General features: G+C 39.0%; 1 protein-coding gene across 2 annotated transcripts in view; it reads right to left on the minus strand.

Moving 5' to 3' along the window:
- MAP3K20 (mitogen-activated protein kinase kinase kinase 20) overlaps positions 1 to 20,022 on the minus strand; it is a 191,356-nt gene that overhangs the window by 45,775 nt on the left and 125,559 nt on the right. The window contains exons 9-11 of one of the 2 annotated variants that reach the window (XM_012806200.2): positions 15,186 to 15,292; positions 6,421 to 6,556; positions 2,548 to 2,975 (exon numbers count right to left, since the gene is read on the minus strand). In XM_012806200.2, coding sequence (XP_012661654.1) covers positions 2,595 to 2,975; positions 6,421 to 6,556; positions 15,186 to 15,292 — 624 coding nt within the window. In that variant the 3' untranslated portion in view covers positions 2,548 to 2,594. Of the gene's footprint in view, positions 1 to 2,547; positions 2,976 to 6,420; positions 6,557 to 15,185; positions 15,293 to 20,022 lie in introns of those variants that run through there. The other variant, XM_003791511.3, reaches the window with a different exon arrangement.

Consider the following 20,022-nt stretch of genomic DNA (forward strand, 5'->3'; position numbering starts at 1 on the left):
TCAGCTTCATTCCATTCATATATTCTAAATGTATTGCCGATTATTCTTAAATGAGGTTTACATTCTTACATAAAGTGCACAGATCCCCAAATTAGCCCATGGAGACCCCCTTACTTTTCTCAGCTTTGCTCCTGACCACACTTTAAAAACTTCAGTTCTCCCCCAGGGGCCTTATCCTCCTGGCTTCTTAGCATGTCCCTATCGGATGGGAACCTACCATGGGATGCGTTCATTTTGTTCACTGTCGATCCTCGCTCACGAGCATGTAAGTGCCGTGAGCACAAATATTTTCACCCAAGTATTTTCTAGAACAGTAGCTGGCACAGAGAAGGGGCTTCATGTGATGTGTTAAGTGCATGTATCTTTGAAGGAGAAGATGTGCAAGAGGCTTTTCAACTCCGTGCCTTTGGCTCTCTCCTTTAAGCGGCACCACCACAGCACCCCAGAGCATGCTGGAGAAACAAGCGCTGCCAGCTGCCCTTCCCCTCTACTTCACCACTTGTTATGTGTGCGCAGACCAAGGAACTACGGCAAAGTAGGTCCGTGGGGAGCCCATCTTCCAGCAAAGGTTTGCCTCCTCTTTTGGTATTTAATTAGTCTATATCTCAGAGCAGGTAAACCTGGCCAGGACTCACGGTTTTCAAAGACTAACAGAATACATGTGTTTGTATAGCTTGTTTTCTAAGAATGCTCTCATTACCTTTCCCGAAAACCATCCACTTTTAATTTCATCTCATGCTACTAAGCAAATATTACTTGAAATTGATAGTTTAGCGCTCCCGAAGCTTACTAAAACCTCTTATTTTTCAGTGTCTTTTCCGTGGCACAATGCGTAGTAGCTATGGGCCTGGGACTGTGTTAGGTGCTGTGCGGGTATTATTTCTTTTAATCCTCACAATAATCCTTTCAAGTAGGTACTATTATTATTCCCATCTTAAAGATGAGCAAACAGACACACACAGATTAAATAATTTGCCCAAGATGCAGAGCAAGCAGGCCCAGGATTCTGAATCATGATCAGACCGCTCTTTATCACTGTGCTATACACACCGGTTTCCACACCCAGAACGTCCTATCAGTTGTTTCTCTCCAAAGAAAGCTGGCACAGCATACTGATCATTTTGTGGCATTTTTCAGCTCTCAATGGGAATTAGATGCATGTCATGCTTCAAATTCCAAGAGACTTTTTTTTATAATCAAATATAGTATTAGGTAATATCTATGATGATGTCCTTCTTAAAACTTCAATAAAAAGAATCCCCAAAAGTATTTTAGTTTAATAGTCAAATCAATAGCATTTCTTTCTAATTTAGACTGGAAAAAACGTTTTTGTTCTTTTGCCTTTCTTTATGTGTCTTATGTAATTCAAACAAGCTTTGACAAATATGTGGCAACATTCTGAGAATATCTCTGGCCAGGCCAGCTTTCAGAGCAGTATCTGTATCTACGTCTCAAAAACACCAGCATCACCAACCACTGAGCAGGGTTTAAAACAAGGCAAGTCTGGAAGGCTGGATTTGATACAGAAACCACCTTTCAGTCTGTGCTTTTGTCTACGTGAAGCTAACTTATCTTTACTATTCCTTTCATAATATTTAATTTCCTCTTTAGAGTATCTGCACATGTATTTAGAATCCAGGACTATCCTGCCCCTCCAGAACACCAACACACACCACGCACATCCCCTTTACTGGGGTGCAGGGCAGCCCGTGCTTAGCACTCACATGCCTGGAAGCATCCCTTTAACACTGGATCATGTACAGGTTAAGTCTTACCTGTGTTACTGTTAAGACCTTTCCAGGGCCAGCACTGGTATGAAAGCCTGCAATATCTGCTGTTGGTTTCAAATTAGAATATTTCTCTTTCAAACTGAGAATAGGCTTCAGGTTTTACTTTGAGTAGTTGTGCTATTTAGTTATTAAAAATTCTCAGCATTTAGGTATTTCTGAAGAGCATTTTATCTTTCTTCCATCTCAGTATTCTTGTTGTTGAATTTTGCAGTCAGTAGTAATCATTTCTGACATTACAGTGTATTGCCACAAGGAAAATAAATGTACCGCACAGAACGATCAAGGGTCAAAGAATTAGGAATTAAGAGTACTGTTCAAAATCTGATTTTCTTAACCAGTTGAATAAAGAAAAAAAAAAAAAGTCGGGCGACGCCTGTGGCTCAAAAGAGTAGGGCGCCGGCCCCATATGCTGGGTTCAAACCTAGCCCCGGCCAAAAACTGCAAAAAAAAAAAAAAAAGGGAAAAAAAAGTCAAACTATAAATTATTCATTAAAAAAGAACATCCAGAATGTTATTAGTTAAAAAATACTATATTGTATATAGAATCACAAATTTCTATAATCAGGCACCACATTTGCTGATTTGTAAATATGCTTTTTTGGCTTCATTTCCCCCCCCATTTTTCTGTAAGCAAAATAAATCAGAAGTAAAGTTGATGATAGAAATGACTGTCATGTAAATGTGACTGACCTAAAAATGCAGGGCTTGGCTTTCTGCCTCCTTACTGGGTTTTGCACAGACTGAGAGAACAGGTTACTTTTGTTTTCACACACATTTTCAACTTTGTGACTTTGCTTTCTGCTTTCATTCACTATTATTCTCCATGTCATTATCCTCCTCCTCACCGTCATCATCATCATCGTCACCTTCTGACAAGTCAAAATCACTGAACCCCAGGGCCATGTTGACCTTCTTCCCCCTTCTCTTAGATGTGGTTTTGGAAGAATTCTGCTTGGCTTGCATGTTTATCTGCATCCCAGAATGCAGCACAGCTCCGGGTTTGTTCATGGAGAAGATATCCCCAAAGCCCATCAGCATCATGGCCTGCAGACTCGGGTTCAGGCCATGGCCCTCCCCATTACTTGTTGCTGTGATCTGACATGACATCTCTGCACTGTTTGACTCCTCTGTTTTAGATTCAAAGTAAGACTCCTCAGACATTCTTGCAGCAAGAGGCAAGAGAAGCTATCAAAAGGAAAGAGAGGACAGAAGTAAAAAGAGAAATTAGGACCAATTTAAGGAAAATAGATACCACAAAATTAGCTGGTACTAACACAGGAGGTAAATGATTAGTGAAATAAACGAATGTAAGGGATTATGTGAGAATTTCTTTAACGGCAGATTTGGCTCTAGCATAATTACTGGCCGTAATTTATGAATGACAGAATCAATCACAACCCAAAGTTTACAGAGCACCACAGCAAGCCAAATTTCAAAGGGAAAGGAAGTTGCAGGTTTTAAGCCCTCATTTTGCTTAAAACCAAATAGACTTTAGGATTTCTCTTAATTATTCTCCAGTTTCACTTGCACGCAGAAACTTTCAGTTAACCATTATATTAAAAAAAAGAGAGAGAAATTAAATAGAGATTACATCTCATATAAAAAGTTAAGAAACCGTGTACCAAAGAAGAAAAGCTTAGAGGAAGGACAAAAACAGTTTGGCAGTCAACACAATTCTAGGGGAATTGAGGTTGGTAACTACTAACTTTTTAGATTAGTAGTCTGGCTATACGCTTGCTTCCATTTCTCACGGCCAGATCTGAGTTAATGCTACTTAGTCAAGTTATCATTAATAAATAATTCATTTGTCAACACATTCTAGATTGTCTCTCACATTTAAATGACACCCACGTACGAAAATACCTGTGAAAACTGGGAAGAAAAGAAAGAATTCATTTATATCATCATCCTTCTCTATTGTCTAATATTCAAGTTTTCTTCCTGTAACAGAACATTGTTCTAAGATTCCGTTTCACGGTAGTTACGTTTATGTTCCATCTTGTGTAATTATTTTGAACAGCCGACCTACTCTTGGGAACTCTTTGTGGCTTATTTATTTGGTTATTTCAAGGGTGCTTCTCCACATGAGGTTAATCTCAACCAATGTCTCCCAAGTAAGCCTGCATTCTTAAAAGGAATCCGTTTTTTTTTTTTTTTACCTCGTGCTTCGGCTATAATTAAAAAATAAACATTTCCGTGTTTATGCATGAAGAAGTCATCTTCCCAAATGTCTTTGTTGTTTCAGTTTTAGGAAATAAAAAAGTGACCTGGAAATGAATTCAAGGATACGTTTTTTTCATGAGGTCACGTGAATGTTAATAATTAAGATGAGGCCGCACGCAGAAAACCTAAACCTTTAGCTACCTTCTTTTCAAAAGGTTTATTTTATCTTTCTCTCAGCCATCTCGGTTAAATAAAAACGGATATGAGGATAAAAGAAAACACCTACTTATAGAATATCTGAGCATAAATTTTCTTTCCTTCAGAAATATCAGCTCTGAGCAAAAGAGACATTAAAAGCAAGTTCTACCGGAAAGAAAGAAAACATCCCTCATAAGGAAAAAAGGGAGAAAATCTCCTTCAGCGCTGGCTTTATGCTGTCCATTGTTAGGTGGCAGCCCTCAGAGCTGCTCCTACAGCAAAGAAAGTTTTCTGGAGTTAAAAATGTAAGTGTACAACCTACTGGGCGCTCGGCGCGTTTTATTATTTATTATACAACTATGTTAGTAATAGCAATAATGTGTGTAGGGCAGCCCATAATTTCTTAGAAAAACTGATGCCAATAAACTACAGAAAGGTTCTAAAGCCTACTCTAATGGGTAGTTTAAAGTCTTTTCTTACAATACCACATTTAGAAACATTCCAGCCATGCAGTGCTTTATCGCTTAACATTTCAATGCATTTAAAAAACGAAACAAAAAGTCTCCCAGACTTCAGAAGCCCTGCTGTGGGGATGAGGTCACATTCTGGCTCCCGCCCCATCAGCTCAGGGAGAAGTGGTGCCCTCTGCAAACTCCTAGGGTGACGCTTACAGTCTGCTAGGGGCACCGAATCAGGGAGGACAGGAAACTTCCCTGGTTGTCTTTCTCAAAAGCCAAGGTAAATTCAGGGAACTTAGAAAATATGGTACCTTTTTAACATTCCATGATGGTCTCGTGTATAGTGACTCCATTCTTATTTTGGAATTCCCTAGATCACCAAAATCATTTTTGAAAAATTTAAATCTGATAATAAACATTTGACTTCATTCTGTTTTCCTTTTTTGGATACCATGTTGCTTTTCCATACACGTTGGAAAAGGAGACCAACTATTTTATTCTTAAGACATTGGAAAACGCTTTGCAATTAGGCATTGCTGCTTAATGGAGATTAAGACTTTAATCAGAAAATAGGGAAGCTGGCCCGGTGAGGTGGCTCATGCCTGTGATCCTAACACTCTGGGAAGTCGAGGTGGGTGGATTGCTTGAGCTCAGGAGTTGGAGACCAGCCTGAGTAAGAACGAGACCCCCAACTAAAAGTAAAAAAGTAATCGGGGGCATGCGCCTATAGTCTACTCCAGAGGCTTAGGCAGGAGGATGGCTTGAACCTAGGAGTTGAAGCCAGCAGTTTGAAGTTGCTGTGAGCTAGGTTGGCACCTAGCCATGGCACTCTAGTCTGGGCAACAGAATGAGACTCTGTCTCATAAAATAAAATAAGATAAAATAGGGAAAGCTTCTTGAAAATCACAAAATAAAGGACATTTAAATTTTTTTTGTATAACTGCCCTAGCAACAATGAATTTAAACAATCACAAATGAACTTAAAATATGTAAGTTTACTTTTAATCTACCATTATTTATAATTTTAAGGGACCAAATACTGTCCATTAGAAACCCTAGAAAATCAATGGTACAGTTATACTTAATTCCTGAAAACGGTCATTTAAAATAGGGAAGAATGCTGAACTTTGATTAGACTTTAATACATCATATCAGCATATGAGCTCACATCATGTATAAATAGTAAATTTTTTAAAAAGAATTTTTATATCCTCTAAATCTAAGACTTGGGGAAAAAAAAATACTTCCCAGGGGTGGTAAACACTGGAGAGAGAAGTCTTTTTCCAGTCTTCCGCTACCCATAACCACAACATTAAATTGAGTAAGGAATATTAATGCTTGTCATTTATATGCGTAGGTCATCAAGGTTAGCTGTATTTTAGAAGGAAAACACGATTAAGTTCTGACACACTGCAGACTTTCTTAGTCATTGCCTTGCTGTCACATTTATTAGTTACCGATGGACTGACTATAAAGAGTTAACCAGCACCGAGGAGCATGTTCGGGATCTAACAGATGGTGTGAAAATACATCGGATTTTATTTTTGTTATTCTAATATTCTAACACACTGTCACAATATAATAGTTCTTAAGGAAAGAGCCAAAAATAGGATAAGCTTTTCAATTAAATTTCTGGCATTTTGTTAACTGAAATGAGATGTGAGCACTATTGGAAAGTAAACGCAGCCCTTTATCCAGGCGCAGGCAGGACACGAGCGGTGCCTCGGTTGGGCGGACGAGGTGCCATGCTGCCCTGCGCGTGGCGCGTCCGAGAGCGGCGTCTGGCAGGACGGCCGGGGCGGCATACTCACCGGGGTGTTGGACTGCTCCGTCAGCTTTTGCTCCCACATCTTCAAACGTCTTTCTCGTTCCTTAAGTTCCTGCTCTTTAAAGCTGAGATCTCGCTCTAGTTTCTTTAGCCTCTCAAGAGTTGCCTCGATTTCACACCTGCACGGGGATAACTGATGTTAAGTCTTGACCTTACTTAAAAGATATCGCTAAGGGTTTTTCTTTTAAAAAAAAAGGCAGAGGCTCACTCTGTTGCCCAGGCTGGAGTGCAGTGGAGCAATGATGACAGCTCACGGCAGTCTAGAACTCCTGGGCTCCAGCGAACGCCTGCCTCGGCCTGCTGAGCAGCTCTGATGACAGTGAGTCACCACACCCAGCTCCAGCTTAAGAGGTATCAACTGCTTATGGGGTCCATCAAAGTAAAAGATGAAAGCTTGTGCTTCTAAATCAACCAGGAAACTACCAGAGAAGAAGGAATCTTTCATGTTCTTAAAAATCAACAGGTAGTTTCTAGCTGGAAAAAGGAGCTCAAAATATTACAGCAACACACTGAAAAACCACTGGGTGCAGCATAAGCAATGGAGTTGGCGTCCTGGTTCAGCCATTTACTAAATGCTTATGTTCATCTATCTCTTTACAGCTCACAAAGCGCTATTTATATTATTTCATCTTGTTCCCATGACAGCCCAAGAAACAGGTACTAATCTCAGACATTATGTTATAGATGGGACAATGATAATCAGGGTAGGTGATCAATATCACACCGTCAGTAGTAAGTGGCTAAAATGATACTTTAGCCTCCTCATTCACTGAGTGACCCAAGCAGTCACCACCCATTGGGTCATTCACTGAGTGACCCAAGCAGTCACCACCCATTGGGTCATTCACTGAGTGACCCAATGGAGGACGGAGGGCGACTGACCTGACTTAGTTTCCTTCATTGCCAGGGGTGATGGTTATACTACAGCAGGGCTCCCCAACTTGCCCCTTCCTAAGACTTATCTAGGTCCTTTGTTAAGAAACTGCCAAAGAAACAAACAAACAAAAAAAAACAACAAAGTACAGATTCCTAGGACACCATCTTGAAGCTCATGATTTAGTAGGGCTGGGTGTAGCCTAGAAATTTTCAGGATTTAATAAAAGACACTTTCATATTATATAAAATATGAGTATAAAATAACATTTTATATAAAATATAAAACATTACATATTTTATATACAATACAAAATAGGTATCTTATATAAAATATAAAAATAAAATTTTATGTAAAATATAAAATACATATATAAAATATAAAATAATACATCTTATACAAAATATAAAATAAGAATTTAATAAAAAGTAATTTTTATTTACCTTTTATTAAAGTAAAATAAAGTATTTGTTAAAGTATTTAATAAAAAAGGTGAGTGTAGGAAACCCTGGATCAGATTCCCTCTGAGTTTCTCACTCTAGTAATTTTGAAAGGAAGTTCTCTCCTTAGCAGAGAACCTGCCTCACCCCTTGGAACAACATGCCCTATTATGTTCCTCACAAAACTGAAATAGGTAAGATGGCTAAGCATAAAGGTTTTTTCTCTTTCTGGGCTATTGCAATGTTTATTTATTTATTTATTTATTTATTTTTTTGAGACAGAGCCTCAAGCTGTATCTCTGGGTAGAGTACAGTGGCATCACAGCTCACAGCAACCTCCAACTCCTGGGCTCAAGCTAGTCTCCTGCCTCCACTTTCCAAGTAGCTGGGACCACAGGCACCCGCCACAACGCCTGGCTATTTTTTGGTTGCAGCCGTCATTGTTCGGCGGGCCCCGGCTGGATTCGAACCCGCCAGCTCAGGTGTATATGGCTGGTGCCTTAGCCGCTTGAGCCACAGGCGCCAAGCCAGACAATGTTTAAGTCTAAATTTATGCTCTGAGAAACAATAACTCTTTCCCCTGAGTTTCTGAAGGGTTTGTAAGTATCAGTAATTAGAGAACGGGGGAGAGAGAGACAGAGAAGCCAGGACTAGCAAAGGCAGCAGAGAGGAGGGAGTGGAGGAAGGAAGGGTCTGGGAATAGGTAACTGTCCTGGAATAGCTGCTAAACGCCACCAGCAACTGCTTCCAAGTGCCACTGAGAGAAACCTGTGTTAAACTGTGTAACTGGTTGAGACCCTGAGTGAGGAAGGTAGAAGCCCCCAGATCTAAGTTAATGAATTTATGTAATCAAAATCTGCCTTTTTCTTTCTAGGGAAAATCAGAATACTTGAACAGCTTATCCCAGGGCTCTCACAGACAAGAATTAATTAAATGAATAAAAACAAAATGTTCTGGGTATTAACTGGCAAAACCCACCTCAGGGAATAGCTATGGAGGTGGCTCTAGATCTGGGCCCAACACTTCACTTCCCTGCTTGTCTGAAAGAGCCATTCAAGGTGAAAAGCATCTGCTGTGCCGCCCACAACTGTCAGTGCTCCATCCCCTTTACTGGTACCACTTGAAAAATCACTGAAGGATGTAGGGAAAGCCACAGTACAGTCCCTAGAGAAAGGCACTAAATCAGCTGTCCTCCAGATTTATTACTATCATAAAATCTAAATGCTGCATTTGATATTTCTGAGAAAAATATGCTTATTCACATAAAAAAATTGCTTTTATTTTTCAATGGAAGTTTGAGGGGGAACAAACCTTAGGGGACACTTTTGTCCCCACTCAGGCAAGAGTGAGCTATCTTCAATCACAGAGAGGTGAGAGGGGGACGAGGTGGCAGCAGAGCTGAACAGGCCCGGTGGCAAGCTGGCAGCAGCCTGGGCTGCAGTCTCCACGGAGCCCCTGCCAGGCCAGTCGCCCTGCTCCTACCAGCAAGACTGATCTCACTGGTGTTCTTTTTGACCAGGGTAAATGGCCAACACATTCTATTTCACTTGTAATTTAAGCCTACAATTCATCTCAAGTTCCAGCTCTGGGAGCCCACTGCAATTGTGAGCCCTTCTGGAAAACAGATCAACAGTTAAATGACCTGAGAGCTGTGGCTTAGAAATAAACAGTGAGTAAATCTTTAAAAACCATCTCCTCAGGCCCAGCTTCCCAACATTGCTCCCCTGTCCCCAGGACCTGAAATCGAGCATGGGGTTATGTGCCACGAGGGATGTAACCCAACCTGGAGACAGCGCCACTGCCCTGGCTGTTTTTCCTGGTGCATCAGAGGCATTTGCATCGTTATTTTGCATCAGATCAGATGCGCTTGTGGATACATTTATATAACCGTCCTATTCTAAAAATATAGTTTAAGTGTCTTAGTTGGTGAAAATGATGGTTTTCTCTTAAACCAAATCCAAAAAGATCAATTCTCGTTAGTATGAATTTTCCATATGCCATGGAAAAATTTATTTTGAAAGACAAGGTCACTGGGTAGCAGAGTGCCACAGCATATATATTACATGATAAATATGTAATATGTATATTAAATTCAGTGTTATGTATTATATGATTTGTGCTAACATCCAAGTCGCAAGGATTACATTGTCTGATCTTTTTGTAAGAAGGCATGTCATGGGGAGAGTACTTGGTCCCAGAGGAAAAACCACCAAAGAAGGCCTTTGCCAAGAGATACGGCTCTGAATGCAAATTGCACTTCCCAGCTCACAGGGTGCAGAGGACCACAGGTCTGCGGGCAGCCGCACGGGTGGGGTGATGCCAACTGGAAACATGACCAACAGGATGACACATTTTCTGTTCTTAATGGTCAATGTCATCATTGCGGCTAAGTCAGCCGGGGGAGAAACAAGCTGAGATCAGATGAACAAGGGCGGGTCTGGCACGAGAATTCTTTCCTATCATTTAGTAGGTCAAAGGAAAGGGCACAGTTTGTGTGGTTTTTAATAATCTAGTTTTAAAAAGAATTTTCAGAATAATTATTCAATTTTCTAAAAATACAAGTTCCATCTGGTCTGTGTGTAGAGAGAGCTCTACCAGAAAACAATCATTTGCCAGCAACATCACAGCGGTATTGGAGTCAGACTGCACTGTGATTCTAATTTACTAAAATACTAGTCACGTGGTTTCAGACACCAGACAAAAGTTGGGAGGAAAAAAGCAGTGGCTTGGATGTGTTGTCCTTTGAAACACCCAGATTATCTAATAAAAACACATAATTCTCTTTCAGCACTTTGCATATTGGGTTAGACAGTCTTTCTGCCTTAATGATAACCTGAAATAATCGTGCTTTGGAATACTCCTCTCAGCTCAGATCTAGTCAAGTGAACACTGCATGCTAATGAGTAGACAGCATGACAATGGCCACAGGTCTAGCGTGTGCAAGAGCAGCCTGTCACAGGCTACCCGCGCTCCATGCCTGGCTGCGTCTCAGGACTGCCTGGTCTTGGGCAAGTTACCCAACCTGCCGAGGCCTCAGTTTCTGCATCTGTGATATAATTTAGGGTTGCTATGGGGATTAAAAAAGATAATCCAAATGAAGTACAAGCATCTGGTAAGAACCTAATAAATGACAACTGTTTATTATTATTATAATTAATATAATTATTCCCCATGTTTTAAACCAATTGCCAAGTTCAGTTAAAACGGCTCTGCTGCTTCTCAAACTGTGATTCACTGGTTCAGAGAAAGATATATATTATCTCTCCAGCTCTCAGAGCAGGATTAACAGTTCCTGAAAGAGCCACTAATGAAGCCCCCCAGGCAACTATGTGTATTATACTAAAATATATCAATGCATTTTACCTCTTCTCTCCCGTCTTTTATTACCAATCTTATTCCTCTAATTTTTCATCTTTGAGCTTTTTAAAAATGAATTTAGCATTCAACTAATCCAGGTTTAATGTAGAAAAAGTAGAAAATAAAGAGACACAAATAGAAAACATCCATAATCCTGTTACCCAGAGATAATACTTTACGATACTTTTCTCTGCGTATACATATATGTACACGTAAGTATATGTTTATTTTATAAAACATGAGTCATTCTAAACAAACTACACTGTAGTCTCTATTTTTAAATAGTTTATCAGATCTGTGTCATCAGAAATGGCTCCATATTATTCTGTGTGTCGAGATAGCACTGCTTAAAACCATTTATTTCCCTTATCTCTAGATGGAAAAAAAAGTATCCAATGTACTCAGTACTACCATGAAATCAATATATAACCCCTTACACACTCATATGAATGGCAAAACATAACTACAGTCCAGAAAGTAGAACGGAAGAGGAGAGAGAGTGGAAGGGGGGATATGGGAGGAGGGAGGGTATCTGGAGGGACCTCACCTAATGTGCATGATGCAATGGTACATTTCAAAACTATTAAGAAATGAGTATAATTGTGATGGATATGTTACCTAGTTCAATGTAAGCATTTCACACTGTATACCGGAGCGGTACCCTGAACCCCATAAATGCATCTATGTATGTACAAAGTTATGATTTAATGAAAAAAATTAAAAAAATTCCCCTTTGACTGCACTTCATGCCATTCCCAGTTTTACATTTCTAAGTAATGCTTTGCTGAACAAGTGTCTGTATGTTCTTGCACGGCCTTCCCATTTGTTTTCTCAGGAACATAGAGTAGTGGTAACAGTAGAATTTCTAGGAAAAAGAATATGAACATTTTTAGAGCATTTGATCTATCCTGTCATCCAGAAAGGTAGCATTTTCCCACCAGGAACGATGAGAAAGTCTATATAGCACTGGATATTGTTATAATGTAGATTGTTGTTAATCTGATGAATTAATTATTTTCCCTTGTACTTATTTGATTACTAATTGAGGTTGAATATTTTTCATATATTTAGTAGCCTTTTTACTTCCTTCTTTTATGCCTTTTCATGTCTTTTAGTATGGTATTTTAATTAAAATATTATTTTAAGGACAAACTCTATCATAGCAGTACTGGGTATGTAGCCTGGAGACTCATGACAACTTTTAAGGGATTCTTGAGGTTAAACTGGTCCTTAGAACGGCACTAACACAGAAGTTGCCTTTTCTACTGTCCTTCTCTCCAAACATACAAAGTCTCCCATGGGTTTCATGACATGTTTTTTTTTTTTTTGAGACAGAGTCTCAAGCTGTCCCCCTGGGTAGAGTGCCGTGGCATTACAGCTCACAGCAACCTCCAACTCCTGGGCTCAAGCAAGTCTCCTGCCTTCACCTCCCAAGTAGCTGGGACCACAGGCGCCCGCCACAACGCCCGGCTATTTTTTGGTTGTAGCCGTCATTGTTGTTTGGTGGGTCCAGGCTGGGGATTCGAACCCGCCACCTTAGGTGTACATGGCTGGCGCCTTGCCAGTTGAGCTATAAGAGCCGAGCTGGTTTCATGACATGTTGACAGTGCCCTGGGCTGAATGCAGAAGCAGGATTTATTATTGTTATTTAAACGAACAAATACATATTGAATTTTTTCCTCTGCTCTAATTTTGAATGTGGTAAATGTTGACAGATATAACTCATTTTAATGAAAATTGTTTGGTGCCCTCGATAATTTTTAAGGATATAATGGGGTCCTGAGACCAAAAGTTTCAGAGTGGTTGATCTATCAGACAGGGGTAAAAGTGGTGACCGTGTGTCATTTGGTCAAATGGAGGTTTTTAATTTTTCTATAGAAAACTTACCAACTTTCTACCTGTTTTCTGATTTTGTTGATATACTTTCGAGAACTCCCTATTGCAAAGGTATGATATTAGGACTGAAATCCGACTAATCCTTTGGATACTAGATCAAATAGCATTTCCTCTAAGAGTCCTTTTATTACATCCCCAGGACAGATGAGATTTCATGGTTACATGCTGGATACATCTAGTACTTCTGCTGATTACTTGTCAAAATGGTAATGAGATAATTTTGTATATTTATATTTAATGGTTTAATATTGGACATTCCTGGAGAGCTCCAAGAGCACTGGAACTGTTGTGCTCACTGCTACAGCCCAAGCCTAGAATAGCACCGGTGGTTTTCACACTAGCAGAAGTTCAATGGATAAATAAATACAAAAAGCACTTTTGTCACGGCAAACAAATTAACTTACATATTTATATTCTCTTGTTTAATATAATGCCCTTTTATATTATTACCACTATGGTATAGTCTTCCTTTTTTCCCTAAATGTTACTGAACAAATGCTGTGCTGAAGGCACATTCTAGATGTTGCGTGTACAGTGATGAACAGAAGTGACTGTCCCTCTTACATTTTAGCCCATAATATGCACATGAAATAACTCACTGCAGAATTAATTCAATAGCAGTAAAGGCTACGATGGAGATGGTCTCAGCGCACACAAAGTAGAATCTGATCTGGCCTAGAGTCGGAAACACTTTCCTAAAAATATTGTTCAGCTGCTATGCGATCTGAATGGCAAATAGCCGCTAAGGTGGGGTGTGGGTGGTGTGCAGCTGAAATGGGATAAGTTTTAAAGAAAAGAAATCACATTTGCAAAGACCCTGAGTAAGGGAGAAATAGGCATCTGTCAAGGAATCGAAAGCCAGAAATTAAGGAGCAGAATGATGTTCTTAAGATGAGGCTGGTGAAGCCAGAGTACAGAAGTTCATACGAGTCTTCTTAAGTATTTTGGTCTGTCTTAAGAATAATGGCAAGTTGCATATGGATTTTAAAGGGGGATTATCTGATTATATGTGCACTATAATATTCACTATAAGAAACAAATATTACTTACATGTTTTTTTGTGGGGTTTTTTTTGCAGTTTTTGGCCAGGGCTGGGCTTGAACCCACCACCTCTGGCATATGGGGTCAGCGCCCTACTCCTTTGAGCCACAGGTGCTGCCCCTTACATGTTTTGTTAAGAAAAAGGTCTCTCATATCTAGACTGGAGCGTATAATACTTTTGTATCCTTAAATAAAAATTCATTTAACTCACTAGCCCTAGATAGAGATGTTTCAAAGGAATGAAAATAAATCAGGTTTTAAAACCTGATTATAAATTGATTATAAAACCTGATTATAAACCCGATTATTTAATTATAAAATACCAGTCAAACAGAAAACCCAGAGAAATGTCTAATAATAGAAGTAAACAACTCAGTTCATTTTCAAAGTGCATGCAGTATCCATTTGGCATCAGCAGATGGCGTAAGGCGTCATGTTACCGCCATGGCTCTCGGGAAGCAGAGATGAAGTTATTTACAATCTCTGCTGAGTCAGGACAGGAATCATGTCAGCTCCCAAACATGCTATTTATATTCATGCAGCAGGTGACCTGGCTAAAATCTTTCATCCTGGGCTTACTTTTCCACTTGTACAATTCAATTCTCTCATTACTAAGTTTGTTTTACACTTAATGAATTTTAATAGGATTTTTTAATATCCAAAGTTTTCTTCGAAAAGTGTTTTTATAGTCTCCGGGTTCTCAACCTGTGGGTCGCGACCCCTTTTTAACAATGAAAATACACTGCGGCATTAGGAAGGTTGAGAACCACTGCACTAGCAGATCCCATACTCTGCCAATTTTAAGGCAAACAGCATTCTTATTTCTTACTGACTAGAGGCCAAAGCTTCCTAACAAAGAATATCTATAGAGAAGTGTCTTAACCATCTTTTGTCTCAGATGATATGATTTCAATATTCTTTCCAAATACTCAGACATCTAAAAAGGCTTAAAAAACATTCTTTTTTTTTTTTTTTTTGCTATGAAACAAAGGACATATTCTATCTCTAAAATCTTTATGAAAGAAGTTTTTTCCTAAGCTGTGCTTAGAAATCAGGACTGTCATCAAGGCATCTAGTTTTCTTCTTCACGGAGACCAGTCCGGGACTCTCATAGCCAGAGGCCGAGTCGGGGCTACCCACCTCCACTCAGCCTTGTTGTGCAGGAATGAGTTACACTGGTCAGGAAGGTTCGTGTCATTCGACATAGACTCCAGAATCGAAATGATTTGCTTGAATGATGGCCGTTTCTGAAGAAGAGAAAATAAGTAATCACTTGGTGGAACCTCAGAAAGGAGATCTTTAAGGGAAAATGGACATATGCACAAGCACAGTGATAAACTCAATCCACCATAACAAATAAAAACGCGATACAGTGTCCTGACTTCAAACGTCAGGCTACTTAGGTTTAGAGAACCGTATTCTTTATTTTCAATTAATTATTCACAAACATAATAGACTCAGATGTTGTTTTTCTACCATGTGGCCTAAGATGAGGATAATAAGTGAGTCTAGGTGAAGAGAATATTACTAATCTCTTTGAGTTATGATTAAGGACTTCTAAAAGGAAAAAGTCCTCTTAAAATCTACCTATGTGATAATGCTGTAGAAGTTAACGACAGTCTGCTAGTGCTCACTGTCAAATTCTTTAAACTTTTCTCTATGGTTGAAAATTTTTAAAATACAATGCTATGAGAACAAAAAAACTACCCCTCAATCTACTGACACGAACAAAACTTCCCAGATAAGTTGGTTAGACAAAGAAATCCCCCAATTTTAAAGCCATCATAACTTTACTGCTCTCGATATTTACTTCAGGTTATGACTGGCCTTAGTGCCGGGACACCATCGGCTGCCGTTCACTAGAAGTGAGCAGTGGTTAAGGGTATTTCCTGAGTCTGTGCTTTTAGGCTCTAGCCAAGGTTGAGACAAAAGGTTAAAACAAAAAGGGAGGAAGATAATAAAAAGGGTGATGCACATTCTCTCTTCATCACACCTCATAATTATACCATTTCTGAACAAATTATAGCTGCAGCAATTAAAACATGCGTTTTAATTTAGCAGCACAAAAACAGGAAGGAACAATGTTGAGGGAGCTTGCTCTCAGGGCTTCAGGGCTTCAGTGCTTTGTATATTATCAAGAAAAGCAATTTCTCCATTTCTTAGAAATGTGAAACTGGGCTACTTACTGGGTTCTGTCATCATTGTTCTCTTTCAAGGGCAGGTGCACACACGTGTGCATTTTAAGAAGAGGGTGTAAGTAGCTAAATGTTACTGATGTACATTAAGCCTTAAAATAAGCAAAGAGGAAAATTCCTTCAGTAGGAAGCTTAAAAAATATCATCTTCTTTAACTTTCTTCTCATCCTAATCTCTCCCACCATGTGTCAGGCTTAAAGGGAAAATGTTTTAATTGTTTGCACCAGAACTATACAATAACTAAAGAATTTTTCATCTTGCAAGAAAGAGCGGCAGAAGGAGCTGACGAACTTTTAAAGAATATTATTTTTCACTACATGTAATCATTTCTTGAAATAACGTGCAAATTCTTTTGTAACTGAATGACAGGCACTCTGAAAAAAAAATCTTAATTTTATAGTTAAGAATCTACTGGATAGAAATAATCAAAGTGAACATTTAAAAAGCAAGGACAACATAGAATTTTGTGGTAATAACATTTTATGTATATTCTGGTTACAATACAACATTTGGTCTGGGATCTTATCATAAGTTTCTCTGGAGGGGTTTCGATTCTTAGGTATATACAGACTTTGTTAAAAAATAATAGTAAAAAATCACGATCAGGGCCACTGATTAAGCATCTCTATGTATATTTCCTTCTCTGTTATCTTCACCATGCAGTAAAGATAACCAGTCTTAGAAAGGTGCTAACTGCCTAGCATCACATAGGAAGCAAGTTACAGAACCAATAATTGCCTAGCATCACATAGGAAGCAAGTTACAGAACCAACAATTCTGCTCTTAACCTCTTCAACATGTTTTCTTAGTTAAGAGTAAGAACTGCTTCTTAACAAACTCTTAGCTTTAACTATTATTTTCCCTTATTTAGAAATGTCATTTTAGGACTTGAACCAATACCCACCTTTCTTTTCTTCTTTGCCTTTAAATATTTTGAGTACCTGAGGTAAGCCACTAGAACGACCTGACAGTTCCCTACTACCAGCTTTCTGTTTTATTCATCTCCCCACTCTCACTGCAAAAGGCTAACAGTTCTGTTGGTGAGCTGACTTATTTTAATCCAGGTATTACTACTCTAAAAGCCTAAGGACTGAAAAAAATAATAACAAAATACTCTAGCCAATTATTTTTCTACTATGAATACAGGACAGGTAACGACTTCTGGTTGAATTGCTACATAAAATGTGCCTCTTGTAGGATATTTACCGCCTCTCGTAGGGGTCTGGCTACATCAGGCAACAACAAGGTTGGGCATATACTTTATAAGCAGATGTAAAGTACAAAAGGGAAACACATGCACAAACTAGCTCTATCTCTTGTAGAGCTTGCAATCCATTTGGAAAGAAAAGACGTTTTTAAAACATAACGGTACAAGGTGAGGCCAGACTGTGGTTTAGGGAAAGGAGTACTAAGCCTGGGCTGGGATAAAAGAATAACCAGGAAAGCCTTGATGATGATCATGGGGAAAGGAAAGAACAAAGAGAGCATGCTCGGGGAGTGAAGGTGCATAAAGTGTATGTATCTAGAGCAGATTTAGCAGCCAGAGCTGGAAATGGGGGCTGCCGCCAGATGTTCAGTCAACTCAAATACACGGGAGATGCAGTTGTTTTATCAGGGGAAAAAAAGTCTTGAATTTAGGAAATAAAATCCATCTTAAACTTTCTTTATACCTCACATGTCTGAAACACAAGATTCCTTTGGTGCTAAAGAAGTAGGTTAGTCCACGATATGATCAAGATGCGCCAACTTCAAGGCTTCTACACTGGGCTTAATGTCCTTGTTGTGTAAGATATTAGACTATCATTTAATCAGTGTACCACACGTGCATATTCTTGAAATGTTAGTTAATGTAATAGTGAGTTTCTAATAAAGAAATTCAAAAGCTGTTTTGCATACTGAAATATAATTGCAATTGTAGAGACCTAATTGCAACAATCCAGATCAAGGCAAATAATTTCGGGCCAAATTTCTATTTAAATATCAGAGACAAAAATACACCCAAATCACTTACATATTACAATGAACACGTAACAAGTGGAAAGAGTAGCAGGATGCCACTTTTACAGTATAAAATAAATTTTAACGCAAGTTGGAAAATACTCGCTTATAATTTCTACTGGGTTAGTTACAAGTGCCAGTGTTTCTCTTAATGCTTAAAAATACCTGCATTCTGCAAAATCACACACTGAAGACAAAGTGGGCCTAAAGAGGGATAGGGCAGATCATTCCAAACTCATACAGCTCTGTCACAGAATACTAGTAGAAAGAATCACAATCCTAAATAAAAATGTTAAATTCTTTAATGAAAATGATATTAAGTAAACACTGAACTCTACTTTTAAAAAGGGTGAAGTATAGGAATGAGAGCAAGGATTGAGGCTGCTGGTTACCAGGGCAAAGGCCCAGTAAACACAGCTAGGGAGACCTGCACCAAACTCTGCCATGCGGAGCTAAGCCGGAGCACGGGGAGCTCAGACTCCTGCACCTGCTGCCCTGTTGTCTGCTTTATTAGACTTCACAATCAGCACAGATAAATGTACTGGGAAATATTACGTACGAAGAAGCATGAATTCTGGGCTACACCAACAGTGCCCACACTCATCAACTGTTTCTGACTTATTCCCAGTAAAGAAAGATGTAGAATAACAGACTGTATGTTATCATCAATATTCTTCTCTGGGGTTGGACTGGATTTAATTTGGTTTAGAGTAAGAAAGAAGTTCCAGTCTTTAAGACCTCTTTTCTAAGTCTCCATTTAAAAGGTGCATTGTCATACTTCTTTTTCCATGAAAAACTAGACAAATCTGAACCATAAAATTCTTTTTCCTTTTTTTGAGTGCAATTCCTCTCTTAGTCTCATGCTCACTCTGTGAGAATCTTTTACTTTTTAACTTCGTATTACGGAAAATTCCAAACAAACACAAGAGTAAAGAGCACAATATAATGAACCTCCATATACTTTTCTCTCAGCTTCAAATATTATCACGGCCAGTCTGGTTTAATCTATACCATCATCCATTTCCCTTCACTTTATTTTGAAGCGAATCCAAGACCAGTCTATCATTTTATCTGTAAATGTTTCCGTATGGATGCAAGAGTCCTTTGTAAAAATGATCTTTGCAGGCAAAGGAAATGGGCCGTTCATGCTCAGATGTGATAACCACATGAAAGCCTACGTCTTGAAATTTCTCCAACTCTATTGTGATAGTGCAAAAGCATCACTGAAACTGGAAAGGGGGCGCATACCAAGATTCTCCAGAAGTGCTCCTTCTGCCTGCTCTTGGTTAGAAAGGCAATAAAGTGTGGCTAAGAGCAGGGACTTGTGCCAAGCTGCCTGGGTTCATGTCCAGCCCTACCACTTACTGGCTCAGCCGTGTGGCCTTGAGACCATTACTTGTCCTCTATGTGCCTTGGTTGTTCATCTGTCAAATGAGGATAATCGTGTTACCTACTTCACAGAGCTATTCTGAGGAACAAATGAATTAATATTCATAAAGTGCCTGGAATAGTTCCTGGCATATTATAAGTATTAGGGGTTAGCCATTTTATAACATACATGTATAATACTTATTATTAAAGATTAAAAAAGAAAAAAATATTTTTACTGAGTCAAGAATGCCAAAGACTACCATAAGAAAGAGTTAATGAGTCTCTAGGGATCAAGACAAGCAGATGTCAGTGGAAAACCTTAACAGTCAGTCTGGGGCTCCCAGGAACATCAATCCAGCTTTGCTTCATAAACAGATTTTCTTACCCTAAGATTTTTTTTTTGGAGACAGAGT

The sequence above is a fragment of the Otolemur garnettii genome, unplaced genomic scaffold (assembly GCF_000181295.1).
Source record: "Otolemur garnettii isolate 467f Iridium unplaced genomic scaffold, OtoGar3 scaffold00048, whole genome shotgun sequence".
Taxonomy (NCBI): Eukaryota; Metazoa; Chordata; class Mammalia; order Primates; family Galagidae; genus Otolemur; species Otolemur garnettii.